Source organism: Ochotona princeps, chromosome 4 (assembly GCF_030435755.1).
Source record: "Ochotona princeps isolate mOchPri1 chromosome 4, mOchPri1.hap1, whole genome shotgun sequence".
NCBI classification, from domain to species: Eukaryota; Metazoa; Chordata; class Mammalia; order Lagomorpha; family Ochotonidae; genus Ochotona; species Ochotona princeps.
The window spans coordinates 822,339-850,332 of record NC_080835.1 but is presented as its reverse complement, the minus strand read 5'-3'; the positions used below and the strand labels follow the sequence as shown (position 1 = coordinate 850,332).

Here is a 27,994-nt window from a genome sequence, read left to right as displayed (position 1 = left end):
AGCGCCCTTGATGCACACAGAGATGACAGAGAGCACCCTTGCCCTCCTCCCCTGCCATCACAGAGGCAGCTGGACCCCTCCAGGAAGAGACCTCGGGTGCTCCTAGAAGCTGCTGCCACACACACACACACACACACACCGTAGAGGAGGAGGTATTCAGGGTTTCCCCCAACCCCAGCCTGGGGACACGACCCACCCTGAGGCACTTCAGCGCAGGGTGCCCACCTGCACCCCAGGTGCCAGCAGTATCTTGGTTTTCTTTCTGGCTCTGGGAAGGCCGGCATCCCCCGCCCTGGCTTCCTCCTGCCTCCCTGACATGTCGCCCCATTTCCTTTGATGTCTGTTACAAGTTGCATCTCATTTCCTGTTGGGGCATTTCTGGCCCCGGTGACTGACTGCCCGCCAGGGCTGCGTGGCTGCCTTCCTGCCCCGCCCAGGCGCCACAGTGCACCACAGGGACCCACTGTCCTGTCCCAATTCCCCTGCCCCAGGCTCACCATAAGACCCGGGCCCTTCCTGGCATGTCCTACCCCGGCCTGTTCACTCCTGTAGCCTAAAGGGCATGAACCCATGCAAGTCCCCGTATCTGTGGGAAAGGCAGCAGCCCAGCAGCAGCAGGGACTGGACCCCGCCCAACCTGGGTCCCCAACGCCCCAAAGGAGCAGGTGGAAGACCAAAACGGGGAGTGCCTGCTCTAAGAGGTGCCAAACCAGAGAAGGCACACAAGAGTGTCCCTCGCACGCCTGGCTGAGAGCTCCTTCTCTGTCCAGGCACTGAGTTCTGGGCCTGAGCACCCTCAGAAGCCAATCAGAGCATGTATGAGCCAGCTGGGAACTAGGTTTTGGGCCAAAGACACAAAAAACAGGGGCAAAGGGGACCTTCAGCAGAGCCATACATCATGAGCCAAACGCAAAAGAAGGTGAAAGAAGAGACGCCAGGCTCTGTTCGACTCCCAGACTGCTGAACAACACCATGGCCCCAAGGACCAGCTAGTGTCCGGCCATGACTGCCGCCTACTCTCGAAGGGGCACCCGGAAGGCAGCATGGCTCCCCACCAGGTGTTGGATAGCTAGAGGCTTATCTTCCTGTGGTGCTACCACAAATTCTGCTGTCTGAGATTTCATAAACCAAGAATAAAGTGCTCCAGTTAAGGAGTGGGAGAATCCAATATCAAAATGGAAGAAACTCAGTGTGTGTTAAAAGTAGCTTATAGCTGAGTGGAGTGAGGACTACAGGGGGTCAGTGTATGCTGAGGGCTGCTGAGGGTCAGCATGTGGTGAGGGCTGCTGGGAGGTCAGTGTGTGGTGAGGGCTGCTGGGAGGTCAGCGTGTGGTGAGGGCTGCTGGGACGTCAGCGTGTGGTGAGGGCTGCTGGGAGGTCAGCGTGTGGTGAGGGCTGCTGGGAGGTCAGCGTGTGGTGAGGGCTGCTGAGGGCCAGTGTGTGGTGAGGGCTGCTGGGACATCAGTGTGTGATGAGGGCTGCCTGGAGGTCGGTGTGTGGTGACAGGGGAGTGTGTGGTGAGGGCTGCTGGGAGGTCAGTGTCTTGAGGGCTCCTGGGAGGACAGTGTGTGGTGGGGAAACACTGGGAGGTCAGTGTGTGGTGAGGGCAGCTGACTCGTCAGCTGTACTAAGGACTTCTGACTGGACTGTGCGATGAGATCAGCTTGGAAGTCAGTGTGTGGTGAGGACAACTGAAACATCTGTGTGTGGTGAGGGCAGCTGAGGGTCAGCATGTGGTGAGGGCCATGGGGAGTTCTGTGTGTCGTGAGAGAAGCTGAGAGTTCAGTGTGTTATGACGGCTCCTAGAAGGTCAGCATGTGGTCAGGCCACCTGACAAGTCAGGGTGTGGTGATGGCTCCTGGAAAGTCAGTGTGTGGTGAAGGCTGCTGGGAGGTCAGTGTGTGGTGAGGGCAGCTTATACCTCGGTGTGTGGTGAGGGGTCCTGGGAGGTCAGTGTGTGGTGAGGGCAGTTGACAAGTGAGTGTGTGGTGAGGGCTGCCTGGAGGTCAGTGTGTGGTGAGGGCTGCTGGGACATCAGTGTGTGGTGAGGGCTGCTGGGTGGTCAGTGTGTGGTGAGGGCTGCTGGGAGGTTAGTGTGTGGTGAGGGCTGCTGGGACATCAGTGTGTGGTGAGGGCTGAGGGGAGGTTAGTGTGTGTTAATAGGTCAGTGTGGGTGACAGATCAGTGTGTGGTGAGGGCTACTCAGAGGTCACTGTGCAGTGAGGGCAGCTGACAGTTCAGTGTGTGGTGAGGGCTGCTTGGAGGTGAGTGTGTTCTGGGACGCTGTGATAAAGAGTGTGGTGAGGGTTGCTGGGATGTCAGTGTGAGGTGAGGGATGCTGGGAGGTCAGTGTGTGGTGACAGATCCATGTCGGTGAGGGCTCCTGGGAAATCAGTGTGTGTTGACGCAGCTGACAGGTCTGTATGTGCTGAGGGATGCTCAGAGGTCAGCGTGTGGTGAGGGCAGCTGACATGTCAGTGTGTGGTTAGTTCAGCTGAGAGGTCTGCATGTGGTGAGGACGGCTGGCAGGTCAAATTTGGAGAGGAGTATTGTTCAGTATGTTTGAGGGCAGCTGGGAGGTCAGTGTGTGGTGAGGACCGCTGCGAGGACAGTCTGGTGAGGGCTGCTGGATGGTCAGTGTGCTATGAGGGCTGCTGGGTGGTCAGTGTGTGGTGAGGGCTGCTGGGTGGTCAGTGTGTGGTGAGGGCTGCTGGGAGGTCAGTGTGTGGTGAGGGCTGCTGGGTGGTCAGTGTGTGGTGAGGGCTGCTGGGAGGTCAGTGTGTGGTGAGGGCTGCTGGGAGGTCAGTATGCTATGACGTCTGCTGGGAGGTCAGTGTGTGCTGAGTCCTTCTCTCTGCTCCAACGTGGCACTAATGCAAGCTAAGTGAGTGTTGTTGGAGCCCTGTTATCAGGAGCCCTTTCCCATCACCGGGCCCTTTGTTCAGGTCTGCCTGATGTCAGCACAGAGTCATGGCCATCCAGAAACCTGTGCATTTTACTTGGCCAGCCTGAGACAAGGGTTCACACACCCCGGATCCTGGAGCCACACGGGCCCTTGGGATCTCCATGTCCTGTGACCCTAACAGCCTCGCTCAGGCCTGCGGAGAACAGGCTGAGGAGACATGCGGAAGAGTCCAGGTGGCCTCACAGAAGCTCCAGACCCTTCTGCGTCCAGAGGAACTGTTGGTGGGAACATCTCCAACTGCAGCCCGTGCCCGTGTGCCCCAGTGGCACCCCATGGCCCTGTGACCAGTAGCCACAGCCTCCGAAGGCTACTTCAGGGCAGAGAGAAAGGTGGGTGCCTTGGGCTGAGCTCGCAGGGTGTCAGGGTACCTGCAATGGCACCTGTGAGTGCTTCCCCACAATGGCAGGAACTGGGTCGCACTAAAGCCAGGAGCCAAGAGCACCACCCAGGTCTCCCATAGGGATGCAGGAGCCCCAGCACTTGGAGCCTCCTCCACTGCTCTCCCAGGTGTGTCAGTAGGAGCTGGATCGGAAGTGGAGCAGCCAGGACTTGAACCTGTGCCCACATGGGACGGCGGTGGCACAGTGGTCTTTGTGTCAGCATTCGCTCAGGTGGCTGTGTTGTCAGGTCTGTTTGAGGCTTTGGAGGAAGTGTGGAGGAAAGGTAGGTGAAACCATGTGGCTGAGAGTTTAACATCAGACACAATGTTAACAAACAGGACAGTGACTGCAACATGTCCGCACCGTAGTGTGTGCATACAGGAACCTCGGAAAACTCATGGAAAACTGTGATGCGGAGCATGGGTTCAGGCCAGCACTGTGATAACAGGTTAAACCATCCCATGCCAAGTTGCCATGCTACATGGCCACCGGTTCAAGTCCTGACTGCTCCCCTTCCCATCCAGCCCCCTGGGAAGGCGATGGAGGATGGAGCAGCTGCTTGGGGCTGCGTCTGCAGGGGGAATAACCTCCAGCCTCTGGGCTGTGGAGCAGCCCAGGTCTCTCCGCGTAACTGTGCCTTTCACAGAAATAAACCTTAAAGGCCCAGCACAGTAGCCTAGTGGCTGAATTCCTCGCCTTGCATGTGCCAGGATCCCATATGACTGCCAGATCATGTCCGGACTGCTCCGCTTCCCAACCAACTCCCTGCTTGTGGCCTGGGAAAGCAGTCGAGGACGGCCCAAAGCCTTGGGACCCTGCACCCGCGTGGGAGACCCAGAAGAAGCTCCCGGCTCCTGGCTTCGGATCAGCTCAGTTCTGGCCATTGCAGACACTTGGGGAGTAAATCAGCAAATGAAAATCTTTCTGTCTCTCCTTCTCTCTGTAAATTTGACTTTCCAGTTTAAATTTTATAATAAATAAATCTTTTTTTTAAAAGCATAAATTTGGGCCCAGGCAGTGGCCTAGCAGCTAAAGTCCTCACCTTGAACGCGCCCGGATCCCATATGGGCGCCGGTTCTAATCCCGGTGGCCCCACTTCCCATCCAGCTCCCTGCTTGTGCCCTGGGAAAGCAGTGGAGGACAGCCCAAAGCCTTGGGACCCTGCACTACGTGGGAGACCCAGAAGAAGCTCCTGGCTCCTGGCTTCGGATTGGCTCAGCTCCAGCCATTGTGGTCACTTGGGGAGTGAACCATCAGATGGAAGATCTTCCTCTCTGTATATCTGACTTTGTAATAAAAATAAAATCTTTTAAAAATCCATCTAAAAAGCATAAATTTATCTGGGAACCATGCATAATTTTTTCATACTATTTGTTTTCCATGTATTATAAAAAATTGCATGAAAAAAATTTTAGCACCAAAATGAACTCACTTTGGATTCTGTGAGCTGGGGTCCACACTGTGCCCTAGTGGGTACAGCTGCCACGGCAGCACCAACAGCCCACAGGACACAATTTCGAGTCCTGGCTGCTCCACATCAGCAGCTCTGCTGGTGCCAGGGGAGTGCCATTCTGCTTCTGCTCCAACTTTGCCAACACAGGGCTTGCAAGTCCCAAGGAGCCCCCATCAGGCCTGCTGGGCAACAGGGGCACCAGGTGGGTAGATGCCAGCGGGGGGCTAGGACTCCACCTCCATCGCCCTCGAAGCAGGGTTCCCTCCCCTGCCTGGGCCCCAGGTGGTCTCCGTGGCTCCCTTGAGCCCTCGGAACACACCCCTGGGCAGCCTTGCCGCGTCCTTGCCCCCTCCCCCAGCACCCAGAGCCCTGGCCTGAGACTCAGCGGCCACGCTGGAGGTGCTGGTAGGCCTGGGAGCATGCAGCCAGGTAGGGATGGGGCAGCAGCCTGGATCAGAAGTGTGTGGGGTGCAGCAGTCGCCAGTGGACCCACAGCCAACAGGACAGTGGGTTCAGGGGTCACCTTGCTGACGGCAACCCGACACCTGTGGCCTGCTTGTCCCTGCTCTGCCTGGGACCGAGCAGAGCAGGGATGGAAAACTCTCTCTCTAAGTCTGACTTTCATTAAGTCAATCATTAAAATTAATGAATTACAGTGAAAGCATTCATATGCCACAGCTGAGCAGAGAGTCCAGGGGCCCCAGGCCCCTTCGCGGACAGGTAGACCCTTAGCCACAACTTGGAGGAGGGTCCAGCAGGGAACAGCCCGGCAGAGCCAGTCCCTGCGGTCACTCCATGGTCAACCCCACCGCTGCTGCAGAAGCAGCCCCTGCCAGCTCGGCTTGGGACAGCCGGAACCCCAGAGGCCACTGTGGGGCAGGCCCAGTGGCTGGGCTGAGCCCCACGGCCTCCCCACCAAGGACAGCCTGAGAGCTCACTGTCCCCGGCTGAGGGTGTGTCAGTGGACTCCGGCAGGGCTGCATCTGCCAGCTGTGTGTCACCTGCCTTGCAGGGATGTGTACATGCGGTGGATGGAGGCCACAGAGCCACGGGCGGAGCCCCACTTGTACTCACATGCTCCAGCTCACCATTGTTGAGAGGTTTAAAAGAATTCATTTATTTATTTGAAAGGCAGAGAAAGAGAGAGATCTTCCATCAGTTAGTTCACTCCCAGTGGCCACAGTAACTGGGTAGGGCTACAGCCAGGAGCCAGGGGCACAATTCAGATCTCCCGTGTGGCTGCAGGGCCCCAAGCCCTGGAGCCGTCTTCCACTGCTTTCCCAGGAGCAGCAGCAGGGAACTGGATGGGAAGTGGAGCAGCCAGGACTTGAACCAGCGCCATGTGGGATGCTGGCGTCACAGGCGGTAGTGTACTCACTTGTGTCTTAGCCTTGGCTTCGTGGTTGCAACTGGTGGCCACCAGGAACCCTGCAGGCGCATTGCCTGTCGGCAGCCATGACTGGAAGCAATCAGGCCACAAAGGGACGCAAGGACAGCACCCAGCCGCTCACTGACAGTGATGGATCTGCAAAGCCTGTGGAAGCGACAGAGCTGTGGGGACCAGGAAACCAGGAAGAGAGCACAGGGCGGCCTGGGCGATGCCGCGGTGATGGACTGCGCACTCCCACACAGGTGCTGAACCACATGCAGGCTCATGGATGTAGAGCTCCCTGGTGCAGGCTATAGGCTCGCGGGCAGGTGCTGGCCTGGCGCGGCCACCTCCCACACCCCCCTCACCTGCTTAGGGGCCCCGCTCCCCCACTTCCTGCCTGCTGGGGTGTGTCAAGGACTTGTGTTCCTGCACCTGTGTGGGAGACTCGGCTGCAGCTTCCAGCTTCACGCTGGCACAGCCAACTGGGGAGTGAACCAGCAGTAGGAAGATCTCTCTTAGTTTGCTTTTCAAATACAATAAAAATAACTAAACCTTTAAAATATGCTAAGCTCATGCTTTGGTTAATAAGAATGTATCGAGCCTGGGGTGGGGGCTCTGAAGTTGAGACATAGCGGGAAAATGGCGCCCACAATGCCGGCATACCATTCAGGCACTGGTTCGAGTCTTGGCTGCCCAACCTCCCATCCTGCTCCCCGCTGATCGTCCTGGACCAGCAGCAAGGGGTGCACAAGTACTGGGGCCCCCGCACCGTTGGGGGAGACCCTGATGGAGGTCCTGGCTCTGGATCAATCCAGTTCCAGCCCTATGGCCAATTAGTGAGTGAATTGGAGGGTAGAAGACCTTTTTCTCTAATAATCTCAATCTCTCTCTCTCTCTCTCTCTCTCTCTCTCTCTCTCTCTCTCTCTCTCTTTCTCTGTAACTCTACCTTTCAAATAAATAAATGAGGCCCGGCGTGATAGCACAATGGTTAAGGTCTTCACCTTGAACGCGACCCGGGATCCCATATGGGCGCCGGTTCTAATCCTGGCTGCTCCACTTCCCATCCAGCTCCCTACCTGTGGCCTGGGAAAGCAGTTGAGGACGGCCCAAAGCCTTGGGACCCTGCGCTACGTGGGAGACCCGGAAGAAGTTCCTGGCTTTGGATCAGCGCAGCTCCAGCCGTTGCGGCCACTTGGGGAGTGAATCATGGGATGGAAGATCTTCCTCTCTGTCTCTCCTCCTCTCTGTAAATTTGCCTTTCCAATAAAATAAATAAATTTTTAAAAAACAAATAAATAAATGAATCTTTTTTTAAAAAAAGGCTCTAGCATGGTGGCACAGCAAGTTGAGCCAGCTCCCTGCCACTGGCGTGGGACGGTGGTGGGGTCTGCCCAAGTGCTGAGGCCCCTGCAGCCACAGGGCCGACCTGACGGAGCACCTGGTTTGGGCCCAGCCCAACCTTACCCCCACCCCTGGCCAGCTGTTGCAGCCATCTGGGGAGTGAACCAGCAGATGGAACATTCTCTCTCTCCTCTGTCAATCTGACTTTCAAATTAACAAATCTTTTAAAAGGGAATTTATTTATTTGAAAGGCAGAATGACAGAGAAGGAGCGACCGTGCATGTGCTGGTTCACTCCCCAGATGGCGCGACAGCCAGAACGGAGCCAGGCTGGAGCCAGCAGCTTCCTCGGGGTCTCTCATGTGGGTGCGGGAGCCCAAGCACTTGTGCCGTTCTGTGATGCTCCACCAGAGGTAGGACGAGAGGTGGAGCAGCGGGCACTGGCTCAGGCACTGCACGAATGCTTCATGGCAGGCAGGGGCTTAGCTCCCGAGCCAAAGCCAATGACGGGGACGAGCCAGGGCCGTGGCACAGCAGCACTGGGCTGCCCCTGGCCGGAGCTTCTCCAGCAAGTGGCCGAGAGCCACCTCCCACTCCCGAGCCCATCTGTAATGTGGGTACCTGGGCTTCTCAGAGCAGGATGCCTCCCAGCCCCCATCCAAGGTCCTGCTGCCTGGGACACGGCCTGGTCCACTCAGGCTCCAGGAATGCCGGCCGACCGGCTGCCTCCACCTGGAAGGCCTCTACCCCACCAGCCCCTACCCTCCCCCACCCTGCTCCTCTGGTCCCATCCGGCTGCCCCCTGCCCACCAGGCTCAGGCAGACACCAGAAATGACTAAGAAAGAGAGCAGAGAAGGGGGCCACAGCAGGCACGCCCCAAAAGGCTCTTTGACATGCAATAATGTGGCTCCCACCAGCCAGCTGGCCATCCTGAGATTGTCCCAAGGTGATGTCCAGCCCTGACCAACTGAGGTCCAGGAGGGGACAGAGCGACATGTGTGCCTAAAACCCCCACTCCAGGTGTCTCCACTGCAAGAAACAAGCTGGCATCACCTTTGCCCCCGTTGGGCCCCCATGCTGCCTTCCACCAAGCAAGCTAGCCCCAGGCCCCTGGAAACGGGGTGGGCAGCAGAGCTAGCCATGGTGGCCTGTGCCACAGGGGTGTGTGGATCTGGGGACCCCGCCCCTCCTGGATTCTGTCACCTTCCACCTGCCCCCCACCCAGCATCAGACAGGCACCCCAGGCTTATGGTACCCGTGGCAGGAGGACTCTGCTGGGCACGTGGGTGGACATGGGGCGATATTGGCCTCACTGCCCGTTTACTTTCAAACCCAATGCAGCTGGGCTGCCGCTCTCAGTGAGGGGGGGTCAGAGCGCCTCTGGGAGCCTGGGCACCCCATGTGGGCTGGGGGGCAGTGAGCTCCTGGCATCCTGGCAAGTCCACCCGCCTTGCCAGTGACTGGCGTGGGCCTCAGTGGGCCCGTGAGCAACCCTGCCCTGGGCCAAGGTCCCAGGACCCCAACCCACCCACCCACCCACCCACCCAGCTTCTGGTCTTCGCTGCTCCCAGCCGCCCTTTCTGTTGTAAACCACAATGTCCAGGGGGCTCTGGGCTTTTTTTTTTTTTTTTTTCTGAAAGTCTGCTTTGTTGAATGGAAGGGAAAGTTTTGAAACCAGCAGGCTGTTGGGCCCAACCTATGGAGCCCGGGACACGTGGTGGCGGGCTCCCGGGACTTAGCCCTCCGTCTCCAACTGCTTTCCTGAGTTGGGGCCCCCTGCCCGCCCAGGCCGCCCCGCCCCTTTACGCCCACCCCGGGAGACTGGGACCCTCGGAGCAGTGGGGGAGGGGTGCGGTGAACGTGGCAGCCTCCCTGAGGAGGGTGGGTGCAGGGTGCGAGGTGGGGGCGGCGCGCGGGAGGAAACACTGGAGACAAGGAGTTGCAGCATTTTCGGCCTCTTTTATTTAGAACCCGGCGGAGGAGCAGCCGGGGCAGTGGTACAGACGGCTCAGGAACCATTTTTTTTTTTTCTTAACAAAACAGATTTGTCTTCAAGTTCAAAATCAAAATAATGCACAGACAGCGACAGCGCGAAGAGACTGCAAGCTTTAACTAGGACGGCGGTACGGCAGCTACCCTCAGGAACGACCCTCCCCAGAGCCCACTACAAAAATAACCGGATGCAGGTGGAATTCAGGCTTTGGCATAACCAATCACCAGGGTGGCGTGGTGCAGCGGTTCCACGCCCGGACATAAATACAACATATAAGTTAGTATAGCTTTGTTTTTTTTTTAAGTTTTTTGTACAAATATACATGGGTTAATTTTGATTTTTCTCTTTCGATGCACTGAGTCTCAGCAGAGGTTACACATTCCACACAAGTGACTCTTTAAAGCTTCACACCTTGGGAACCCGCGAACTTCTCGCACAGGACACGTGCAGGTAGGTTACGCGCGCCCGATCATTGCACAGTCTCCGGGGTGGACCGCGACACGCCCTGCGGCGGTCGCTGTCTGTCGCTGCTACATGTACGGTCCCAGCCGAGGCCCCGTGCTCCTCCCGTCTGCTGCCCCCGCCAATGCCCCTGGGCTCTTTGGGCTCCAAACTGCGGGGAAGAGGAGGGGGCAGTGAGCGCGGGGCGCCGCGGGGAGGGAACCCCGCAGGGGCGCGGGGCGCGGCGGGCGGGGACTCACCTAGCTCATCTCAGGCGCTTGCGCGGGGTCTGCTCGGGCGCGCCCAGGCCGGGCGCGGCGCTGGGAGCGGGGCAGCCGGCGGGGCCGTCGCCGGGCGCCTTGCTGTCGGGCGCGGAGCGTTTGCGCTTGGCGAAGAAGTCTGCGGGCGACAAGCGCGCGCGGCGAGTCAGGGCGTGGCGGCGGCGGCGCGGCCCGGGGGCCGCGGGAGGGGGTCGGGGCGCCGTCCCCGCCCGCGCGAGGTCCGCGGCGGGTCAGCTTTGTTTACGTCGCCGCGCGAAGTGCTGTGTAAGCACTTGGCCCTGTCCCGCGGCCAAGCCCCCCGGGGACGCCGCCGCCGCCACCGCCGCCGCCGCCACCGCCGCCACCGCCACCGCCACCGCCGCTGCCGCCGCTGCCACCGCCGCGCTTAACCCCCTGCGCGCCGCACCCGGAGAGGGGGCTCCCGCGGCCCCGCGCGCCCCCCGCGCGCTCCCAGGAGGAGCGCGAGGGGGACGCGCGGGGCCGCGGCGCGCGCCCCTCCCACCCCATCCCCGGCCCCCCGCCCTCCCGAGCCCCTGGGGGAGCCACGTTGCGGGCGGACAGGGGCGGCGGGCGCAGCGGGCCCTTTAACGCCACGGGAGGAGGCGGGGACCGCGCGAGGCCCCCCGAGGGCTGGGGAGGCCGGCCGGCCGGACAAAGCGGGGCCGGGCCGGGCCGGGCCGGGGCGGGGCCGTGCGGGGCTCACCGGAGATGAGAGGCCCGGACAGCTTCTTGGTGGCCGCACCGTTGGCGCCCGCAGTAGCGGAGCCGGCCGCGGGGCGTCCAGACATCCCGGAGTTGAGCTGCTCCGCGAGCGCCTCCTGCGCCTCGATCGCGCCCTGCTCGGCGCCGTCTTGCGGCGCCTCGTCAGCATCCGGATCGGAGACCGGGTCCGGGTCCGGGACCGGGTCGGCTGCTGCGGCCGCGGCCGGGGCCGGCGGGGCCGGCGGAGCTGGGGCCGGCGGGGCCGGCGGCGGAGTGGCCGCCCGGGCCGGGGCCGGGTCGTTGGGCGGCTGCTCCGGCGGCTCCTCGAGGTCGTCGAGGAACTGGGCGTCCCGCGGTTCGGGAGGCGGGATGACAGCCACGGCGACCGGGGGGGCGGGTCGGGTCGCCACGAGCAGGCGACAGCGCCCCACCTGCACGGTCTCGCGGTAGAAGGCGGGCACCGACTCGCTGTCCACCTCCATCCACTGCAGACGTCCGGGACCACGCAGCGGCACATCTTGCTGGAAGTTGAAGTCCCAGCGGTTCTGGTCCTCGGCGCTCAGCTCGGCGAGGCGCATCCGCAGCTCGCGGCCCAGCTCCTCGTGGTCCACCGGCCCGAAGAGGCTGCGGCAGGCGCTGGTGCGCACCAGCATCGGGAAGGTTCCACGGGCCACCATGCGTTCCATGGCTAAAATGCTGCGGAGAGACACACGTCGGGCGTGACCCGGGGTTGCGGGCTTTGGTGGTGGTGTGTGTGGGGGGGGACCCCGCAGGAGAAGGGCAGGCGCTGGGCGCCAGGGAGACCCTGGGCTAGGCAGGACTGCGCGGGGACGTGGGCTACCTGTGGGTCGCGTCGCGCGCCGTTCCTTCGTCCAACTGGCTCGCTTCGTCCGAGTGGCAACCGCGCCCCCTCGGTGCTGGCTCGCTGGCTCGCTGGTTCGCTGGCTCGCTCGCCCAAGCCTGGCCTGCACCCTCAAGCACAGAGCTCCCGGCCTGTGGCTCGCGGGGGCCGCCCGCGCCCCCTTTATACGCGCCGGCCCCACCCCCGCGCGCGCGGGCCCCGCCGCGATTAGCATAATGTAGTATTTTCAGTTTCAACAACACCGTGCCCATTGGCCCTCGCCGCGGCCCGGCCCCCGCGCACCGCCCACTGGCCGCGCGCACACACCCACGGGGGGGCGGGAGTTAAAGGGCGCCGCGGGCGGTAACGCGACACCGCGGCGCCCCGCCCCCTCGCCCCATCCCCCCGCGCGCCCGCCCCCCGCCGGCTCCTTTGTCTGCAGGCGGGGGCTGCGCCGAGGCGGCGGGCGCCCCCCGCGGCCGGCCGGACCCGCACGCCCGGCCCTGCCGCCCGCCTCTGCCAGCTGCCCGCGGCCGAGCGGCACGGGGGCTCGTCGAAGTCCACGCGCACCTGCGGAGCCTCGGGCCCGCGGAGCGCCGGAGGGACTAGGGACCGCGCGCCATGTGGCCAACTCTTTCTGGGCCAACCCCGGACCCGCGATCTGGGGGCACCCACCCCGCGCCGTGCCCGGGATCCGCGCTGGCCCGCTCACGTCCCGGGCCAGGTGTCCAGCACCGCCTCGGACTGCCCACCCCTCCTCCTCCTGCTCCCGCCAACACGGGGTGACCCCAGCCGGACCCAAGCAGAGCACACTTCCTGGTGCTCTCTTTGGGCCCCAGTGCGCCCCCCCATCTCTCCCCACCCCCGCAAGAGCCGGGAGCCTCTGGACACCTGTTGGAAGGTCCCGGAGCTCCCAGCCCCAAGGCGAGGCAGTCCCGTCCTGCCGCCCCCTCCCTGCCCACGCCGGGGTCAGGTGGTCTCTCCGTGTACATCCGCGAGGGTCTGCAGCCACTTGGTACCTTTGCCTGCCTGCTCACAGATTCCCCAAGTCCCTGTGGACAGGAGCCGCCCACAGCTTCCCAGGGCCCCCTCCCCCCAGCGCCCCTCTGAGCAGGGCTAGGGTCAGCCCCCTCCCGCCGCCAAGGCCACGGCAGCCTCCCCAGGGGCCGTGAGCACTGGGCCGTGCCTCGGACCGACCCTGGGCTCAGCACCCTTCCCCAGCCCCCAGTCCAGGCCAGGCCCCACCGTGCAGGGGAGTCGGTCCGCAGGTGTGCATGGGGGGGGTCTCTGCCTGGCCCCCTCCCTGCCACGTGTCCACCTGGCCCAGCCTCGCGGCAGTCAGACCAGGTACCCCACTGAGGTCCCCTGTCCCGGCCTGGTGGGGAGAAGGCGAGGAGTGGCGTTCTCTGGGTCCCTTCGGGCATGACAGCGACTGGCTGAGTCCTCCGCCCCAGCCAAGGGCGCGCGTCGGGAAGGACACCCCTGGAGCGTGGGGGGCGCCCATCCTGCACCCCAGGGAGCCAGGGAACTCGCGGGGAACATCTGTGTGCGCACAACAAGCAGACCTGCTTTGTCACTGAAAGTGTGTTGGAGGGAGAAAAGCCGGCGAGGCAACAGTGTTTGCACGCGCGCGTCGTCCCCAGCTGGAGAGGGGCGCAGCCCTCTCCCAGCCCCCGGCCAGGGCCGCGGCGGATGTTCCCCCTGCCTGCCCGGGACGGGGGCCCCGGGGTCCTCCGGGTGGACTGCAGGGGCTGAGCCTGGCCAGCGGCCCCAGGACGAGCCTCCCCCCACTCCCCACGCACACAGGAAGGCTGCAGCCCGGGTCCACCCCGGCGGGGCCACGCGGCCGCTGCTCGGCTGCCAGCGGGGCCGTCCGGCTGCTGGCCGGTCCTTCCGCGCCCCCTGCTGGCCGCGGGCACCGGCCGCGGCCCCGGCGACGTGGGCGCGGGGCGAGGGCGCGGGGGCCGCGCGGAGGGCTGCCCCCGCGCCCACGCCCGCCGGGGAGCCGCACCCCTGTGCCCGGCCGCAGTGCGGGGCTGGCGCGCTCCTGCGGTGGGCGCCGGGCGGGGAGCCGACAGCCATGGCTGGGGGGCCGGCGCCGCCCCCTCCCGCGCCCGAGGCCCTCAGAGGCGGACGCCGAGGCCCCCGCGCTCCCGCAACCGGGGGCTCTGGCCTGGGGCGGGGACGAGGCTGAGAACCGGCCCGTCCTCACACTCTGTCCAGGGGTCCAAGAGAGTGTCCTCCAAGACATCCAGGCCTTCCGGACTTTTCCATGCAGCCACAGCCACGTGTCAGCTCTCCGTCAGGCCCCAGATTAAGGCGAGGCGCCCTTCCCGGAGCCCCCTGGGGTGGCCCAGGGCCGGCCGAGACCCCCGGCACCCAGGCGCCAGCTGCCTCCCGGCTGGCCCCTCCATCCCCGCCCCCGCCCCAGGCAGCCCTCCCCACAGCCAGACAGGGCCCTTCCAGGTTCCCTTCGCGTGGACGGGGCGCGGGCGCGGGCGCGGGCGCGGGCGCGGGCGCGGGCTGGGCCCACCCCCTGCTCCGCGAGCCTGCACCCAGCCCCCCGCTTCCAGGATCCCAGGCCGACCTCGCGATCGCCAAGGGGTCCCGCTCCCCCGGCACATCCCGCCCGCTGCCCGGCGGGATGCGGGACGTGGGGGAGCCGCCCGCGGCCTGGGGAACGCGCCCCGCGCCCCTCCCCGCGCTGCGCCTCGCCCTTGGCGCGCGCCCAGCCCCGGCGCAGCGCGGAGGCCCTCCCGCACCCGTTCCCGCGCTCGGCGCGCCCCGCCCCCGGGCCCGGGCTGCTCTCGGGGCGCCTGCCAGGTGCCGGCCTCCCTCCGGTGACGCGGCCGCGAGCCGCCCGGGCTCCGATTACAGGGGCTTCCTTGTGCTCGGCGGGCCGGGGGTCCTCGCTCCGCGCCCGGGGGCGGGCGGGGAGGGCCAGCGCCGGCGCTGGAGGGGGCGGGGGGGTGGCGTGCCCGGCCTGCACCCAGGAATCCTGAGCACTTCGGGGGGGCCCCCTCAGGGGTACGGAGGGGTCGCCAGGTCCTGGGCCGACACCAGCCCCCTCTCTGGCCAGCCGCACCGTGGGGACCCCCGCCCAGGGCTCACTTTGCCCAGGAGTGGCAAGGAAAGGCGTCTGGGTGGGCAGGTGCCCCTCCCCCGTCCCCGAGGCAGCCGTGTCCCCACCCTGCTGGCCATGGCGCCCGGCCAGAGCCTCGGGGAAGGCCACGGTCGGCCTCAAGGTCGCAGGGCAGGGCCTAGAAGGCCCCCCCAGCCCGCCAGGAACCCCAGGCCGAAGCCCCCAGCCCTCCCGGGCAGGGGGCCCCCCAGCCCGCCCTGGGGACTGCTGGCGCCTGCCACGTGGTGTGACGTGTCCCGTGCGTGTCCATGCAGCGCACGAGGCCCAGGGAGGCAGGCAGGCTGCTCGCGGGGCCCCACACACGGGGGAGGGGGCTGGGGCAGTGCAGCGGCTGCCAGGCCTGGACTGGAAGGGGGCCAGGGAGCTGGTCACGCTGGGGTCACCGGCCCCCTCCCCAGGAGGCGGCAGCAGCGGCAGGGCCCCAGCGCTGGCGGCGCCCCCGTTAGTCCTCCCTAAGACCCCTTTCCGGGCCCCACGCTGCCCCAGTACGTGTCCGGCAGCTGGGACTCCCCTCCCCCTTGCGCTGGGGCCCCGCTGGGGCCTGGGGGCTACATCTAGCTGGGAGGGCTTCCAGCACCAAAGCTGGACGCTTGCTGCCCCCTGGTGTCCGCAGGCGGCGCGCACAGCTGCCCGCCACGTCCACCAGCCCCAGCTGCTGAGCGGGCCTGGGGGGCCAAGCCTCACCCTCCTCAACACCCCTGGCTGCGCCCACTCTAGCGAGACCCCCGCTCGCCCCGCTCAGCCCAGGGCGGGGAAATGGGGACCGCTGGCCCCTTCCCGCACACCCCGCCCTCTCCCCTCCTGGGGTCCCTTGGCCTCCTCCCTTCCCTTCCCTCCTGCTCCCCAGTCTGGGCTGCTGTCCACAGCCCCAAGGCCGCAGCCGGCCCCGCCACGCTGCCTCTCCCGGGCCTCAAAGGCAGCCACGGTGCCGGCCATGTCTCGGGCCTGACCACAGCCGACAGACGTGGCAGCCAGGCCAGCTGGGGAGGGGGCTGGCTCTCCCCGACCCTGCTCCGCAGCCTGCCTGCTGCCAGCAGTGAGGGCCAAGGCAGGGCAGCGGCCTGCCCGCTCCAGCAGGGAGCTGGTGAGCCCTGGGCCCGTCCCCTCCCAGGCCTCGCCAGCCGGCTGACAAGAACAGCCTTGGAGGCCATGCCCACCTCTCTGCACCTCTGCCCGGCTCCCTCCTGACCGGGCTCGGGGGCCACAGGTCCTCGCCAGAAGCCCCTTCCACTGTATGACCAGGAAAGCCAGGCATAGGCCAGCTGGGCAGCTGGGAGTCTGGCAAGGCTGCCCTGCCCAGCTCTGCTGAGGGGGCGCCAGTCATGTCCCATCCCCACCTGTGCTATGAGCAGGCAGGAATCAGTGCAGTGCCCATGCCAGATGGAGAAACCGAGATTTGGGAGGGCGAATGGTGTGGAGACGGCAGCTGGGGAGTGCCTCCCGGACCACGGCCCCCCGCCCAGCTCCAGCCACACCGCCCGCGCGTGGCTCCTGGCCCGTCTCGAGGCAGCCGCCGCGTCCACGCCTCAGTCCCAGATACCTCTGTTCCAGAGGTGGGGCCCCCACATGGCTGCCCCCCGAGGTGAGGCTCCAGGGGAGTCCCCCTGGTCGCGCCCCCAAGAGCAGGGTCCCAGCTTCCCTGGGGGCGCCCCTCTCCTGTGACTGTTGGAACTGCGTGCTGGGCTGCGCCCTGGGGTCCCTGGACTGCTAGGGGCCAGCAGAACCTCCTCCAGGCAGGGCCATACTGTGACCCCAAACCCTCCCTCCACTCCAGGCAGCTGGCAGCGACCAGGGCTGCCCCAGCTCATCCGCCTGCAGACTCCCAGTCAGACTACGGTCCCAGAAGCCCGAGCAATGTTCCAGAAGTTTCCTGAGCACTGGCTGGCTGGCCCGGCCACTCGGGCAGCTCCCGTAGAGGTCCAGCAGGAGGGAACAGAGCAGGCACACACATGCTGTGGCTGAGGGCTAGGGCATCAGGTCTGGGGTGGTTCCTAGCCCGACTGCCACAGAGGAACCCTTGATGCTGAGCCCATGTGGTGCCCCCAATCCATGCCGTGCCACCCACCCATGCCGTGCCACCCGCCCACGCCATGCCCCTGGCCCACACCGTGCCACCTGCCCACACAGTGCCCCCGACCCACGCCGTGCCCCTGGCCCACACCTTGCCACCCTCCCATGCCATGCCCCTGGCCCACACCGTGCCACCCGGCCCACACTGTCACCCACCCACACTGTGCCCCCGGTCCATGCCGTGCCCCCAGCCCACACTGTGCCACCTGCCCACACAGTGCCCCCGACCCACGCCGTGCCCCTGGCCCACACCGTGCCACCCGGCCCACACTGTCACCCACCCACACTGTGCCCCTGGCCCACGCGGTGCCCCCAGCCCACACTGTGCCACCCGCCCACTCCATGCCCCCCCCCCCGCCCACACTGCGTCCCCGCCCATGCTGTGCCCCTAGCTCTGCCAGCCCTGGGGCTGAGCCTTCTGTGAGCTCGGGGCTCCATCTGCTGACCAAAGCCTGAAACTGCAGCCATCCTGGCCAGGCCTGGTGGGCAAGGCCAGGGCAGTGGCCAGAGGAGGTCATGGTCACCGCCGGCTGGCGGAGGCTGGGCCATGGAGAGGGGCTGGCAGGAAGGGAGCCCCCGGTGGGCCTGCAGCTGACTCCCGGGCATCCACAGAAGTGAGGCTCCAGGTGGCTCTTGGGGAACCCTGGGATGGTCATGGGGACCTGCGCCTCCTGTGCGACCCTCCCCAACCCAGAGGGCCCCCACGGCCGGGTGGGCCTGGCCAGCTCTCCTCTCCCCTGTAGGAGCTCTCTACATCTCGAAATTGCCCACAGGTCCATCAGACACCTCCCAGCCAGAAGACCCCGGTCACCCCAGCTTCCCTTGGCTGTCTCTCCCCCCGCGTGACCCCACCCAGGACCAGCCCTACAAGGACTGTCAACAGGTCACACGCCCTGTGGGACCCCAGCCCCACCGTGGGACCCCAGCCCCACAGCCCGCGGCCGGCTCAGTCAGGGCTGGGACAGAGTGTGCCCCAGGTGCCCGGTGCCAGCAGCCGCACCTGCACTATAACCTGAGATTCCAAAGGGCATGGGCACCTGGCACGTCTCCCGCAGCACCGGGTGCCCTGAGCGGCCAACCTCTCTGCAGACCCGTGTCCAGGTCCACCCGGTGGCCCCAGTGAGGAAAGGGACGTCTCGTGTGTCTCCTTCCCCCCACCAGGCCTGGCGAGTGACCATGGCCCACAATCCCTGCAGGAGGAAACCCTGGGCCTCTCCTCCTGCCCCTACCGCCCTCCAGGCCAGTTTCCCACACTCCCTCGGGACCAGGAAGCGTCCCTGGCAGCTGGACACACAGGCTGGGTGTGACCGTCCCGCAGCCACAGGACAGGTGAGTACCAGCCCTCCCCACCAGGCACCTGCTCCCCCATCCGGCCTGGCACTCCAGGGCTCTCAACCCAGTCTCCAGTGCCGGGCCAGAGACCCGAGAGGAGGCTGTGGGGAGCCCCAGTTCCTGGCCAGGCCTCCCCACTCCAACAGCCTGTCGCCTGAACACCCCGGGGTGAGCTGCCCCTTAGGGCATGCCGCCCAGGCGTGCTGGCTCCTGTCCCCCGGTCCCACATCTCCCCGAGGCCCGCCCTGTCGGGTGCTCCCCGGCTGGACCCGCCCCTGCTGGGTGGGGATGGGAGGGCTGCGCCCTCCAGGGCCGAGCTCTGGCCCTGCCCCTCGGGGTGATGGGGCGGGCCTGGGTCCCTCCGCTGCCCTGGACGGACAACTGCGCGGCTCAGGGCCAAGCCCGGCCCAGGAGCGAGCGGACGGCAGGGTGCGGACGTCCCCGGACTGGGGCGGGTGCTATCGGGGGCGGGGCTGCGCCTGGGGCGGGGCGCTCTCGGACCGTCCCTCACCCCGGAGGTTGGTTCCCCGCGCTGCAGGCTGCCCGCGGGCCGCGCGGGCCAGCAAGGGCGCATTCGGCCCCAGCGCCTTCGCAGATCCGGGTCCTGCGCTCCTGCCCCGGCAGCGCAGCCCCCAGTGTCCCCAGGTAAGGCAGGAACTGCACCGACGCCACCCATGCCCCCTCCCACCCAGCTTCCCAGGGCACCTGCCTCCCCTAGTACCTGCCCCGGGCCACGCGGTGGCCGGGGGACCTGAGGGTGGGCTCCGCTGGACCCTGCCGCGTGTGCTTCCCCAGCGGGCCACGCAGGGCAGGGCCAAGCTCCTCCAGTAGGTGACTCAGCTCTGGCACCCAAACCGGCAGGACTTTGGCCCCCCTGCTTGCTGCCGAATCCTGCAGCCTCCACGGCTCCCTCCCGGGACTCCCGGCCCCCAGCCCGCCCGCCCAGGATGTCGAGAGGCGTGGGCGCCCGGAGTCCGGGCCAGCCGCCCGGCAAGTCCAGCGTCATCCTGCTCACCTACCTGCTCACCACCCTGGACTTCACCTGCCTGTTCATGCAGTTTTCCATCTTGCCTGTGAGTAGCCCCCCTTCCCCGGCATGGGGTGCCCCCTGCCAGGGGTCCCTGCTCCCACCTGAGCTGAAGGAGGCAGGGACAGGCAGGGACCCCCGACGGCCATGCCCCCTCCAGCTGTCCGGCTGCACTCCTCCAGCGTGGAGGCCTTTGCCCTGCTCCTGGTCCGGGCAGGGTCCAGGTCGGCCCTGCAGAGGCCTGCCCCGTACCCGCCCGTCACATGCTCACTCCTGCCCCTCCATTCCCACCTGGCTGCCCCCACTAGGCATCTCGGGCCCCCGCAGAACTGCGTGAGGGTGGGCATGCAACCCAACCTGGCCCTGGCCATGCAGGCTGCCCAGCACACAGCCCTGCTCCTGTGTGGTCTGGGCTAACCCGGGCTCCTAGAGGGTCCTGGGGCGTTCGGCAGCACCGACACCGTGACCCTGGGAGGCCAGGTCCTGCTCTCACGCGCAGATCACCGGCTGGCCCGCAGGTACCCACCCCCAGGCTCAGCTGGTACCCGCTCTTGCCCTGCCCTGCCCTGCCTCCCAGCCTGGGCCTGGGGGTCGCAGTGGCCACGGGTGGCAGTCTGGTGAGCCCTCTTCCCCACCCACCAGGCACCCTATGCCCAGCTCACAGCAGCCACTCCTCGTGGGCGGGGGCATGGCCTGGCAGGTGCCTGGGCTGACTGATGGTAGAGTGAACACACACGTCCTTGCCCAGCAGCTGCAGCCGGGCACCAGCAAGGGTGCAGAGACCGCTGGGTGCTCTCAGGGTGGCGCCAGGACATGCCAGGACACCCATGCCTGCCTCGTCCATGCAGTGGAGCAGAACGGCTCCAGGTGAACCACTGCCTTGGGCTGGAAGGCAGGCATAGGGTGGCTGTGGGCTGGACAGCGGCAGGAAGGGCCCACCAGCTGGAGAGGGCATGGCCCCCGCTGCCCAGGGAGGTGGTGTCTGTGGCAGAAGGGCACTGTTCCCTGGGGCATGAAGGTGCAGGGTGAGGACCTGCAGCCTCAGCGCCCACAGGCACAGGAGTGGTGGGGGGTTCAGGCAGCCCTGGGGGCAGGGGTAACCAGGGAGAAGCAGCGGAGGGGGCTGGAGGCGAGGCAGGGACTCCGGACAGCCCACAGCATGGGGCTACAGGGAGGCGAGGGACAGCCGAGCCTGGTGCTAGTGGCAGGTGGCAGCCCAAGGGTCAGCAGTGGCCTGGGCAGGAGCCGGAGGGTGGCGGGGGTCCCGAGAGGTCAGGAGAGCATGGTTACAAATGGGGGTTGAGGGTTCTGGCCTCTGAGCCCGGGGTATGGCTGCAGTGAGAACAGCAGAGTGGCGTCAAGCAAGAGAACCGTTGACCTTCTGTCCGCCGGTCCACTGCAGGCACAGCCCAGCCCTCCCCCGTGGGTGCGGAGGCCTGTGCTCAGCCACAGCCCGTTGCCCTCCCAGGCACGTCGGCCGGGAGCTGGACTGGCTGGGGGCAGCGGGGCAGGCCGGCACCCTGATGTGGGATGCCCCAGCTGCACTGTGAGGGGAAGGGGCCAGGTAAGTGTGGAGCAGCGGAGGAGGAGGCCCCAAACGGGGCTCTGAGAGAGGCTTAAGGTTGGCACGGCGGCACCGCAGGCCACCGGGGCCCCCAGCGTCCGTGTTGAACTGGTTCAAGTCCCAGCTGCCCCACTTCTGATGCTGCCCACCCACCTGGGAAGGTTGCGGAGGGGCGGGCCCAAGTCTGCCTGGTGTGTGAGACAACAGTTGGAACCCCCACATCTGTCTGTCCTGGGTCCACTGGCAGGAGGGGAGAGCTTCATCTTGTTGAGTTGGTAAGGAGGGTCCTGTGGCCTTGCCAGCCCCAGGGTACCCACCTTGGCCCATGGCCACAAGGCTCCAGCCCCTGCCTCGGCTGTGTGCACGCGTGTGTGCATGCTGTGTGTGCTGTCCCACATTATGACACCCCAGAGGTCTGGGGCCAGGCGTCTCCCCGAAGCCACATGCAGCTGCTATTCGACCTGGGGCTCCTGGGCTGTGTCAGGAAGACCCCATGTGCAGGCAGGCCAAGTTCTGAGGTCACAGAGGGAGTTGGGGTCCCCGTCAGGACCTGCCTGGAACAGACAGGGTCATTGGAGAAGGGCGGGGAGCCCTGGTGGTGATGTTACAGGGGCCTGGAGCCACCGGAACTCTGCCATGTCCCTGTGCCCTCCTGAGAGGCCCCCCAGTGCCCTGTGCCCACCACACTCAAGTGTGCAGATGGATGGGTGGGGGCTGAGGCTGCACCTTGCAGGTCCTGGGGGGCCTCCCGCACCCCCGAGCTCACCCTCCTGCCTTGCAGTACGTGTCCCGGGATCTGGGCCTTGACACCGTGGTCTTTGGGTACCTGCAGACCACCTTTGGGGTGATGCAGTTGCTGGGCGGACCCGTGTTCGGCAGGTACGTCAACCCACGTGTGGGTGAGGGAGGCACGGTGGAGTCCCCCCGGGGACCTGGGCCAGCGCCGCTGACCACCCCCTGCTCCGCCAGGTTCGCCGACCAGCGCGGGGCGCGCGCCGCCTTGTCGCTCTCATTCCTGGCGGCCGCGGGGCTCTTCGCGTTGCTGGCCGCCGCCTGCAGCCCCGCGCTGCCCGGCGCCCTCCTGCTGTTCGCCTCGCGCCTGCCCGCGGCGCTCATGCACACCTTGCCAGGTGGGCCGCGGGAACGTGGCGAGGTCGGGGTGCAGGGGCGTGGGCTGGGTGGGGCTGGCGGAGGGGCTGGGGGCGGGGGAGCGGTCAGCCCGGCTCTCCGTGTCCGGCCCACAGCCGCCCAGATGGTCATCGCCGACCTGTCCCCACCCGAGAAGCGGCCCGAGGCCCTGGGCCGGCTCGGCCTCTGCTTGGGCGTGGGCATGATCCTGGGCTCCATGCTCGGCGGGACCCTGAGCGCCGCGTGCGGGTGAGTGGCCAGCAGAGGGCGCCGATGCCCGCGCTGACTGCGCATGGGCGTGGGCAGGGCTGGGGCACCTTAGTTCTCTGGGTCCCTCAGGCTGTTGCAGGACTGAAACAGAGGCTCCTAGACTGTGGGCCAAGGGCAGGGAGTAGAGGATGGCCAGACCAGTGCTGGGCCGGGGCTGGACCCTACCAGCGGGGTGGCCTTGGCATGCACTGTCCCTTCCCAGAGCCATCCAGAGGAGTCGGCTAGGACAGTGGCACAGGGTCCAGGGGAGGGGGGTGCAGGTGGCCTGGCCCAAGGCCAAGACCAGCTCAGGCCTCTTGTGAGCAGGTGCGCCCCATTAAACGTGGGGTCCAGTCGTGCCCGTCCTTGGCCACCCCGTGACCAACAGGGTCCAGAGCCAATGAGGACCAGGCCAGCTGTCCCCACGCCATGGGAAGCAGGCCACCCCTTTGCTGCAGCAGGGGCTGCCCCCAGGGTCCCCCTTTGGCTCAGTCCTTCTCCCACCCTCAGAGCCCTTCCCAGGCCCCATCATCTGTCACGTTAGCAGGGAGTGTCCAGACCCTGAGAGCCTGGGTCTGAGACCGGCTGTGACCGGGGACAGCAGGGACATGGTGGGAGGTGACGGCACAGCCAGCATGCCCCTGCTCTCCCCCCGCCCCCGCAGGCTTCAGTGTCCAGTCATTGCATGCCTCGCAGCCAGCCTGCTGGGGATGGTCCTCAGTCTCACCTATATCCCCACTAGCACCAAAGGGGCCGGCTCCAACGTCCGGGCCTCCCCGCCAGGTACGGCCCCAGAAGGTATCCCCCGGGGACCCTCTCCCAGCCTCCCTGCCAGGGCATACCCCAGTGGCCACTATCCCAGGCCCAAGATTGTGGGGATGAGGGACTGGCGGCGGGTGGCTCCAGCCACGGGTCCCACGGGTCCCACGGGGGCAGGTGGCAGGTGCAGCAGGCGGGGCTTGTGGTCAAGGGCATCTTCAGCCTGAATGTGTCCTGGCACCCCAGACGGCGCCCAGGCCAGTGTGTTTGACCTCAAGGCCATTGGCCGGCTGTTGCTGCTGCCCGGCGTCCTGCGAGTGTTCCTGGTCAGGGTGGTCTCCGGCTTCCCCTCAGGTGAGCTTGGGTCCGAGGTCACGGGGTGGCAGGTAGGTGTCAAGCACCCCCAAACCCGTGTCCTGGCTGACAGCGCCTGCAGAAGCAGCCCAGGCCCCGAGGGCACCCAGGGCAGGATGCCCCTTCCGGCACCTCAGGGCTCACAGCCTAGCAGCCCGAGGCCCCCAGCAGGGTGGAGCTGGGAGCTCACAGTGCCCTTGCCCACAGGGGTCTTCATGGTCATGTTCTCTGTCATATCCATGGACTTCTTCCAGCTGGATGCCGCGCAGGCCGGCTACCTCATGTCCTTCTCTGGGGTCCTGCAGATGGTGAGCAGGGGAGGGGGACCGGGGCCTGGCTGAGCCCTCGGCAGCAGCACCCCAGCCGGCTGAGGGTTCTGGGGGGTGAGGCTGCCTGCACAGGAGGGGCTGGGGACGTGCTCTGGGGGAAGGGGTCCGATGGCACCCAGTTGGCAGAACCGGTTTCCCCAGGCCAGACAGGAAGTGGGGAGAGGGGCTGGCCCAGTGCCAGGGGGTCCCAGCTGGCTGTGGACTGCACTGACCTCCGGAGGGGCCTCAGCCAAGTCCAGCACTTCCTGCCTGGCATTGCCTGGCGTAGCAGCGAGATAGCCAGATAGGGAGGGCGCCGGCCTGGGCGCCGCCCGAGGGCTGGACCTGACAGCCCAGGCTGTCCGCCGTCTGCGGTGTCCCCAGAGCCCAGGGCACGGGCCCAGAGGGGTCCCTCTCCCCAGCCCGGGAATTCTGCCCTGGTCATGGCTGCCGCCCCGGGCTGTGCATGGCAAAGGCCTTGCTGGCAGAGGGGCCGCACTTCGGACCCTCTCGCCTTGAGCAGCTGGTCCAGGGCCTGGTCATCGGGAGGCTCAGTCGCCACTTCTCGGAGGAAGCGCTGCTGCGGGCCAGCGTGCTGGTCTTCATGCTGGTGGGCCTGGCCATGGTGAGCGTCCTCCCTGCCCGGCCCTGGGCCCTGCACCTGCCCACAGCGCCCCTCGGTGTCACGGGGGCGGGGCAACCCCCTCAGCTACCGCCGTGTGCCCCTGCAGGCGTTCATGTCCACTGTGCTCCACTTCTGCCTGCTGATGCCTGGCTTCACCTTCAGTTTCTGCTTGCTTGGCGTGGTCACGGACAGCATGCTGACCAAGGCCGTGTCGCCCTCCGACACAGGTGGGCACCATGCCTCCCAGCCCTGGGCCAGCCCCTGCTGAGCACTGCTGAGCCACGGCCACTGGCAGGGTTTCACTGCTGAACAAGGGAGCCGAGCAGCCATGAGGGAGGCAGTCTAGGGCGCCCTAGGCACTTTGGAGAGGCCTATGCTGGGCGCTGCGTGACGTGGGCAGGTCAGGGCCTGGGTCACATCCGGCAGGCACCGCCCCAGCGCGCAGGGCGCAGCCTGGGAACCAGGCACAGAAGGTGCTAATTGCTCCTGCTCTGGGACGTGTGGGCAGTGGGAGAGGCTGCGGGCCAACTTGCCCACGCTGGGCCCGCCCCCGGTGGGGCCCGGTTGGCCAGACTGCCCCAGACTGACCTGGGAGCTCAGCCCCAGGCTCCCTGGGGCAGAGGGCGCCCCAGCTGTGGCCAGTGGCAGCTGGGGGAGCGTGGCCTCCCAGGCTGTCTGTGCTGGTTGACAACAGCCACCCATGGCTGGGGGAGTATATTTGGGTGGTGGCCGGGTCCCTGGGGAGAGCAGGGCAGGGGGACCCCTTGCGTGTCCCGTGAAGCCCCCTGCCCTGGGAAGGGATTTGTCGTGAGTGCATTAGGGTGCCTTGGGGGCCGTCCCCACTAGCCCCTGGGATGTTGCTGTGGGAGCTGGATGTGGGTGTGGGGAGCGGGAGGCTCCCCAGTGGCAGAGGCCTGGGCCCTGGGCAGCCCCGACACTTGCTGGCACTGGGCGGAGGCGCATTCCCACATCCGGGAGCACCTGTGTGGCTGGCCGGCGGAAGCTAGCAGCAGATGTAGTGGGTGAGCTCTTGGCAGAGGCCTGATGTGCACTCCCACCCACCTGCCCACCCACAGGGACCATGCTGGGCCTGTGTGCAGCCGTGCACCCCCTGACCCGCACCCTGGGGCCCATGCTGGGCGGCCTGCTCTACCGCAGCTTCGGCGTCTCCGTCTTCGGCTACCTGCAGTTCACCGTCAACCTGCTGGTCCTGCTGCTGCTCTCGCGGGCGCACCGGAAGGGGGACAAAGTCCACTGACTGCTGGCCCTGGGCATGGCCCAGCAATAAAACTCCTGCCCGCCCCCCCGCCTCGTGTCCGACCTGATCTCTGTGGGCTCCACGTGTCTGCAGGCAAGCCGGGAGGGACGAGGGACCGGATGGAGAAGGGGGCTCCCAATGTGAGGGCGACTGGAAGGACTCCAGCAGCACCACCCACACAGACCAGGCTCAGTGGGGTCCTGCCAGAGGCTCCCTCCCTCTCCATGCCCCTCCCTGACCTCACCTCTTCAGAGGTGCCTGTGTGGGGGGGAACTCCCTGAAGCCCTGCGGAGCAGCCCTCTGCCGCCCGTGACCTGCCCACTCACAGGTGACCCGGCCTCTTTCCTCCCACAAGGCAGTGACCTCGAGGGCTGCCGTGGGCCAAGCTGGGGTGAGGCCAAGAACCAGCGGCAGGGCAGGCAGCCAGCGGCCACAGCTTCCTTCCGGTCAGCTGCGGGACAGGTGGTGCGTGGGCGGAGGGGGCCGCTGGGCGGGACTGCTTGGACCCCTTCTGAAGACGCACGCACTCCTTCCCCACCCTGCCTTCCCGTGCCAACGTCAGAGCCAAGCGCTGGTAGAAAAGCCAAGTCCTTTATTCAGAGTGAGCACCCACTGATGCCACAAAACGACATTGTAACACTCTGACTACAGACAACCGTGGAAATAAATACGTGGGTAATCCAATAAGTTAGCGCCCCGCACAGCGGGGCCTGCAGGGTCCTGGGCCACCGGGCCGGGAAGCGGCGGCCTCCTGGTCCTCGCGGCGGCCCTCGGGCGCCGGCCGGCAGGAGATGCTGGCGGGCTCCTACCCGACGTGACCACTGCCGCCCATCGGGCCTGACTCGTCCAGTGCGTGGCTCTGTGGGGGAGAGGGGTCGGTCAGGGAGCGCCGTGCGCGCGGGGCCTCGCAGCCCGCCTCCCCGCCGGGGCTCGGGACTCACCGGCGCGGGCTCAGGGCGCGCGGGCCGTCCGGGCGTCGGGCTGCGCGGCGGGCGCGGCGCGCTCCTGCCGGCCACGGAAGTCTTCGAGCGCGCGGCGGTTCTGGAAGTCGATGAGGGCCAGCGTGATGGCCGCGTTCCAGCAGCTCTCACCGGCGCAGCGGAAGTCGATCTCCTTGCGGTCGGTGGTGACGATGGTGAAGTACACGTACTTGCCCGTGCGCTCCACGCAGTCCACCTTGAGGATGGAGTGAAAGCGCAGCTCCTTGGGGCGCGCGCCGGGGCCGGAGGGGAAGAGGCGGAGGCGGTCGGGGGTCAGCACGCCGCGCTTCTTCTTCCACAGCTGGAACAGGCTGTCACTGCGCTTCTCCAGCTCGCCCTCGCGCAGCACCTCGCCGGGGGTCTTCATGGCGGCGGCGGCGGCGGCGGCGGCGGCTCTGCGCCCCGCCGCCCCGGCGCGCCCTTTAGAGCGGTTCCGCCTGCGGCCCCGCCCCTCGAGGCCGCGCCCCTGGTCTGCCGGGGTCCCCCGGGCCTGCGCCCCGCCTGGCCACCCCGCCCAGCCCGCCGAGGAATGCGCTGCGGCCGGCGCCGCCCGCCGTGACTCATCCTCCGGGAAGCCCCGGGCGGCGAGACCCCGGAAGCCAGAACCCACCCGGCCCCAGGCGCGCGCGCCCCCAAATTCAGCCCTGGCCGCCCGGTTCCCGAGGGAGCTCGTCCTGAGAACCCACTCGGAGGCCGGCCTGGCCCCGGCGGACCCCCGAGGCCCCCTCCAACACCCCCGGCCTTGGTTTTCCCGTCTGTGAGAAGGACCCAGGAACTTGTGCTAGCGAAAGCGAGAGCGGGGTCCCCTTGGTGTCCCGGGCGGGGGTCGGAGCGAAGGGCGCGGCGCCCCCACGCCCGTCCTCGGGCTGCCCAACGGCGGAGGGCAGGTGACTCATCCCGGCCCGGCGGGCGGCGTTCTTTGCTCCTCCTTCACGCAGCAGGCCAGGAGGCCGGAGCCAGCTCCTCCGGCTGCCAGGGCTGGGGGGTGAGGCTGAGCGTGGGCCCGGGGACCCGGCGTTGCAGCAGCTCCGGGAGCTGACAGCCCAGCCAGACAGCAAGTCTCCCATCCAGCCCACGGCAGCCGCAGGGCCAGACCCGGGACCGGCTGCTAGAAAAAGCCGTTCAGATGGCAGCCACCAGTGGCCTGTCCCCGCAGGGTCCGGATTGGATGCCGGGAGAAGACAGGACCCCATCTCAGCCTCGGCCAGGCAGGATGCTGGCTGGGGTCCTGGGGAGAGGCGGTGGGGTGGGGGTGGGAGGGCGGGAAGCCTGAGGTGACAAGCCCCACACTCCAGTGTGCCTGTGAGTTCCCCAGGGACACAGTGGGTGCCCCGCGTGTATGGGAGTGCCCAAGGAGCAGGGGGGAGGCTGGTGAGGGTCAGGATGCGGCCCTGCCCCCTGCACAGCCACTTGTGCGTCCCCACCCTT

The 27,994-nt window shown here is 66.6% G+C and overlaps 3 protein-coding genes across 5 annotated transcripts; 1 reads left to right on the top strand and 2 right to left on the bottom strand.

Moving 5' to 3' along the window:
- Positions 1 to 9,689: 9,689 nt before the first annotated feature.
- On the bottom strand, positions 9,690 to 12,125 carry CDKN1C (cyclin dependent kinase inhibitor 1C). 3 transcript variants are annotated; one of them, XM_058662353.1, is made up of 4 exons: positions 11,771 to 12,125; positions 10,970 to 11,625; positions 10,207 to 10,345; positions 9,690 to 10,118 (listed from the first exon to the last, which is right to left on the bottom strand). In XM_058662353.1, exons 1-3 carry the CDS (start codon positions 12,040 to 12,042, stop codon positions 10,212 to 10,214), a joined length of 1,062 nt encoding a protein of 353 aa, XP_058518336.1. In that variant the 5' UTR covers positions 12,043 to 12,125; the 3' UTR covers positions 9,690 to 10,118; positions 10,207 to 10,211. The 3 variants fall into 3 exon arrangements, with proteins under 3 accessions (XP_058518336.1, XP_058518334.1, XP_058518335.1); XM_058662351.1 differs by having other exon boundaries at positions 10,931 to 11,625; positions 11,771 to 12,121; XM_058662352.1 differs by having other exon boundaries at positions 9,690 to 10,345; positions 10,931 to 11,625; positions 11,771 to 12,123.
- Positions 12,126 to 19,282: 7,157 nt separating this feature from the next.
- Positions 19,283 to 25,633, top strand: SLC22A18 (solute carrier family 22 member 18). The gene is made up of 10 exons (XM_004599256.2): positions 19,283 to 19,387; positions 21,687 to 21,784; positions 21,875 to 22,035; positions 22,150 to 22,282; positions 22,947 to 23,065; positions 23,288 to 23,395; positions 23,603 to 23,703; positions 24,227 to 24,328; positions 24,435 to 24,555; positions 25,405 to 25,633. Exons 1-10 carry the CDS (start codon positions 19,367 to 19,369, stop codon positions 25,584 to 25,586), a joined length of 1,146 nt encoding a protein of 381 aa, XP_004599313.2. The 5' UTR covers positions 19,283 to 19,366; the 3' UTR covers positions 25,587 to 25,633.
- A 528-nt stretch (positions 25,634 to 26,161) lies between these two features.
- PHLDA2 (pleckstrin homology like domain family A member 2) lies at positions 26,162 to 27,001 on the bottom strand. The gene is made up of 2 exons (XM_058662350.1): positions 26,528 to 27,001; positions 26,162 to 26,445 (listed from the first exon to the last, which is right to left on the bottom strand). The coding sequence occupies exon 1, from the start codon at positions 26,931 to 26,933 to the stop codon at positions 26,538 to 26,540; it is 396 nt and encodes a 131-aa protein (XP_058518333.1). The 5' UTR covers positions 26,934 to 27,001; the 3' UTR covers positions 26,162 to 26,445; positions 26,528 to 26,537.
- Positions 27,002 to 27,994: the final 993 nt, after the last annotated feature.

Bases quoted from the DNA above. Each gene is read 5' to 3' on its own strand.
- CDKN1C (XM_058662352.1), bottom strand. From the start codon at position 12,042: ATGGGCACGGTGTTGTTGAAACTGAAAATACTACATTATGCTAATCGC. The intron at 11,626-11,770 runs GTAGCCCACGTC...GTCTCTCCGCAG, and splicing joins GCGCGCGACGCGACCCACAG to CATTTTAGCCATGGAACGCA. The intron at 10,346-10,930 runs GTGAGCCCCGCA...TGTCGCCCGCAG, and splicing joins GTCCGGGCCTCTCATCTCCG to ACTTCTTCGCCAAGCGCAAA.
- SLC22A18 (XM_004599256.2), top strand. From the start codon at position 19,367: ATGCAGTTTTCCATCTTGCCT. The intron at 21,785-21,874 runs GTACGTCAACCC...CTGCTCCGCCAG, and splicing joins GGCGGACCCGTGTTCGGCAG to GTTCGCCGACCAGCGCGGGG. The intron at 23,704-24,226 runs GTGAGCAGGGGA...CGCCTTGAGCAG, and splicing joins TCTCTGGGGTCCTGCAGATG to CTGGTCCAGGGCCTGGTCAT.
- PHLDA2 (XM_058662350.1), bottom strand. From the start codon at position 26,933: ATGAAGACCCCCGGCGAGGTGCTGCGCGAGGGCGAGCTGGAGAAGCGC.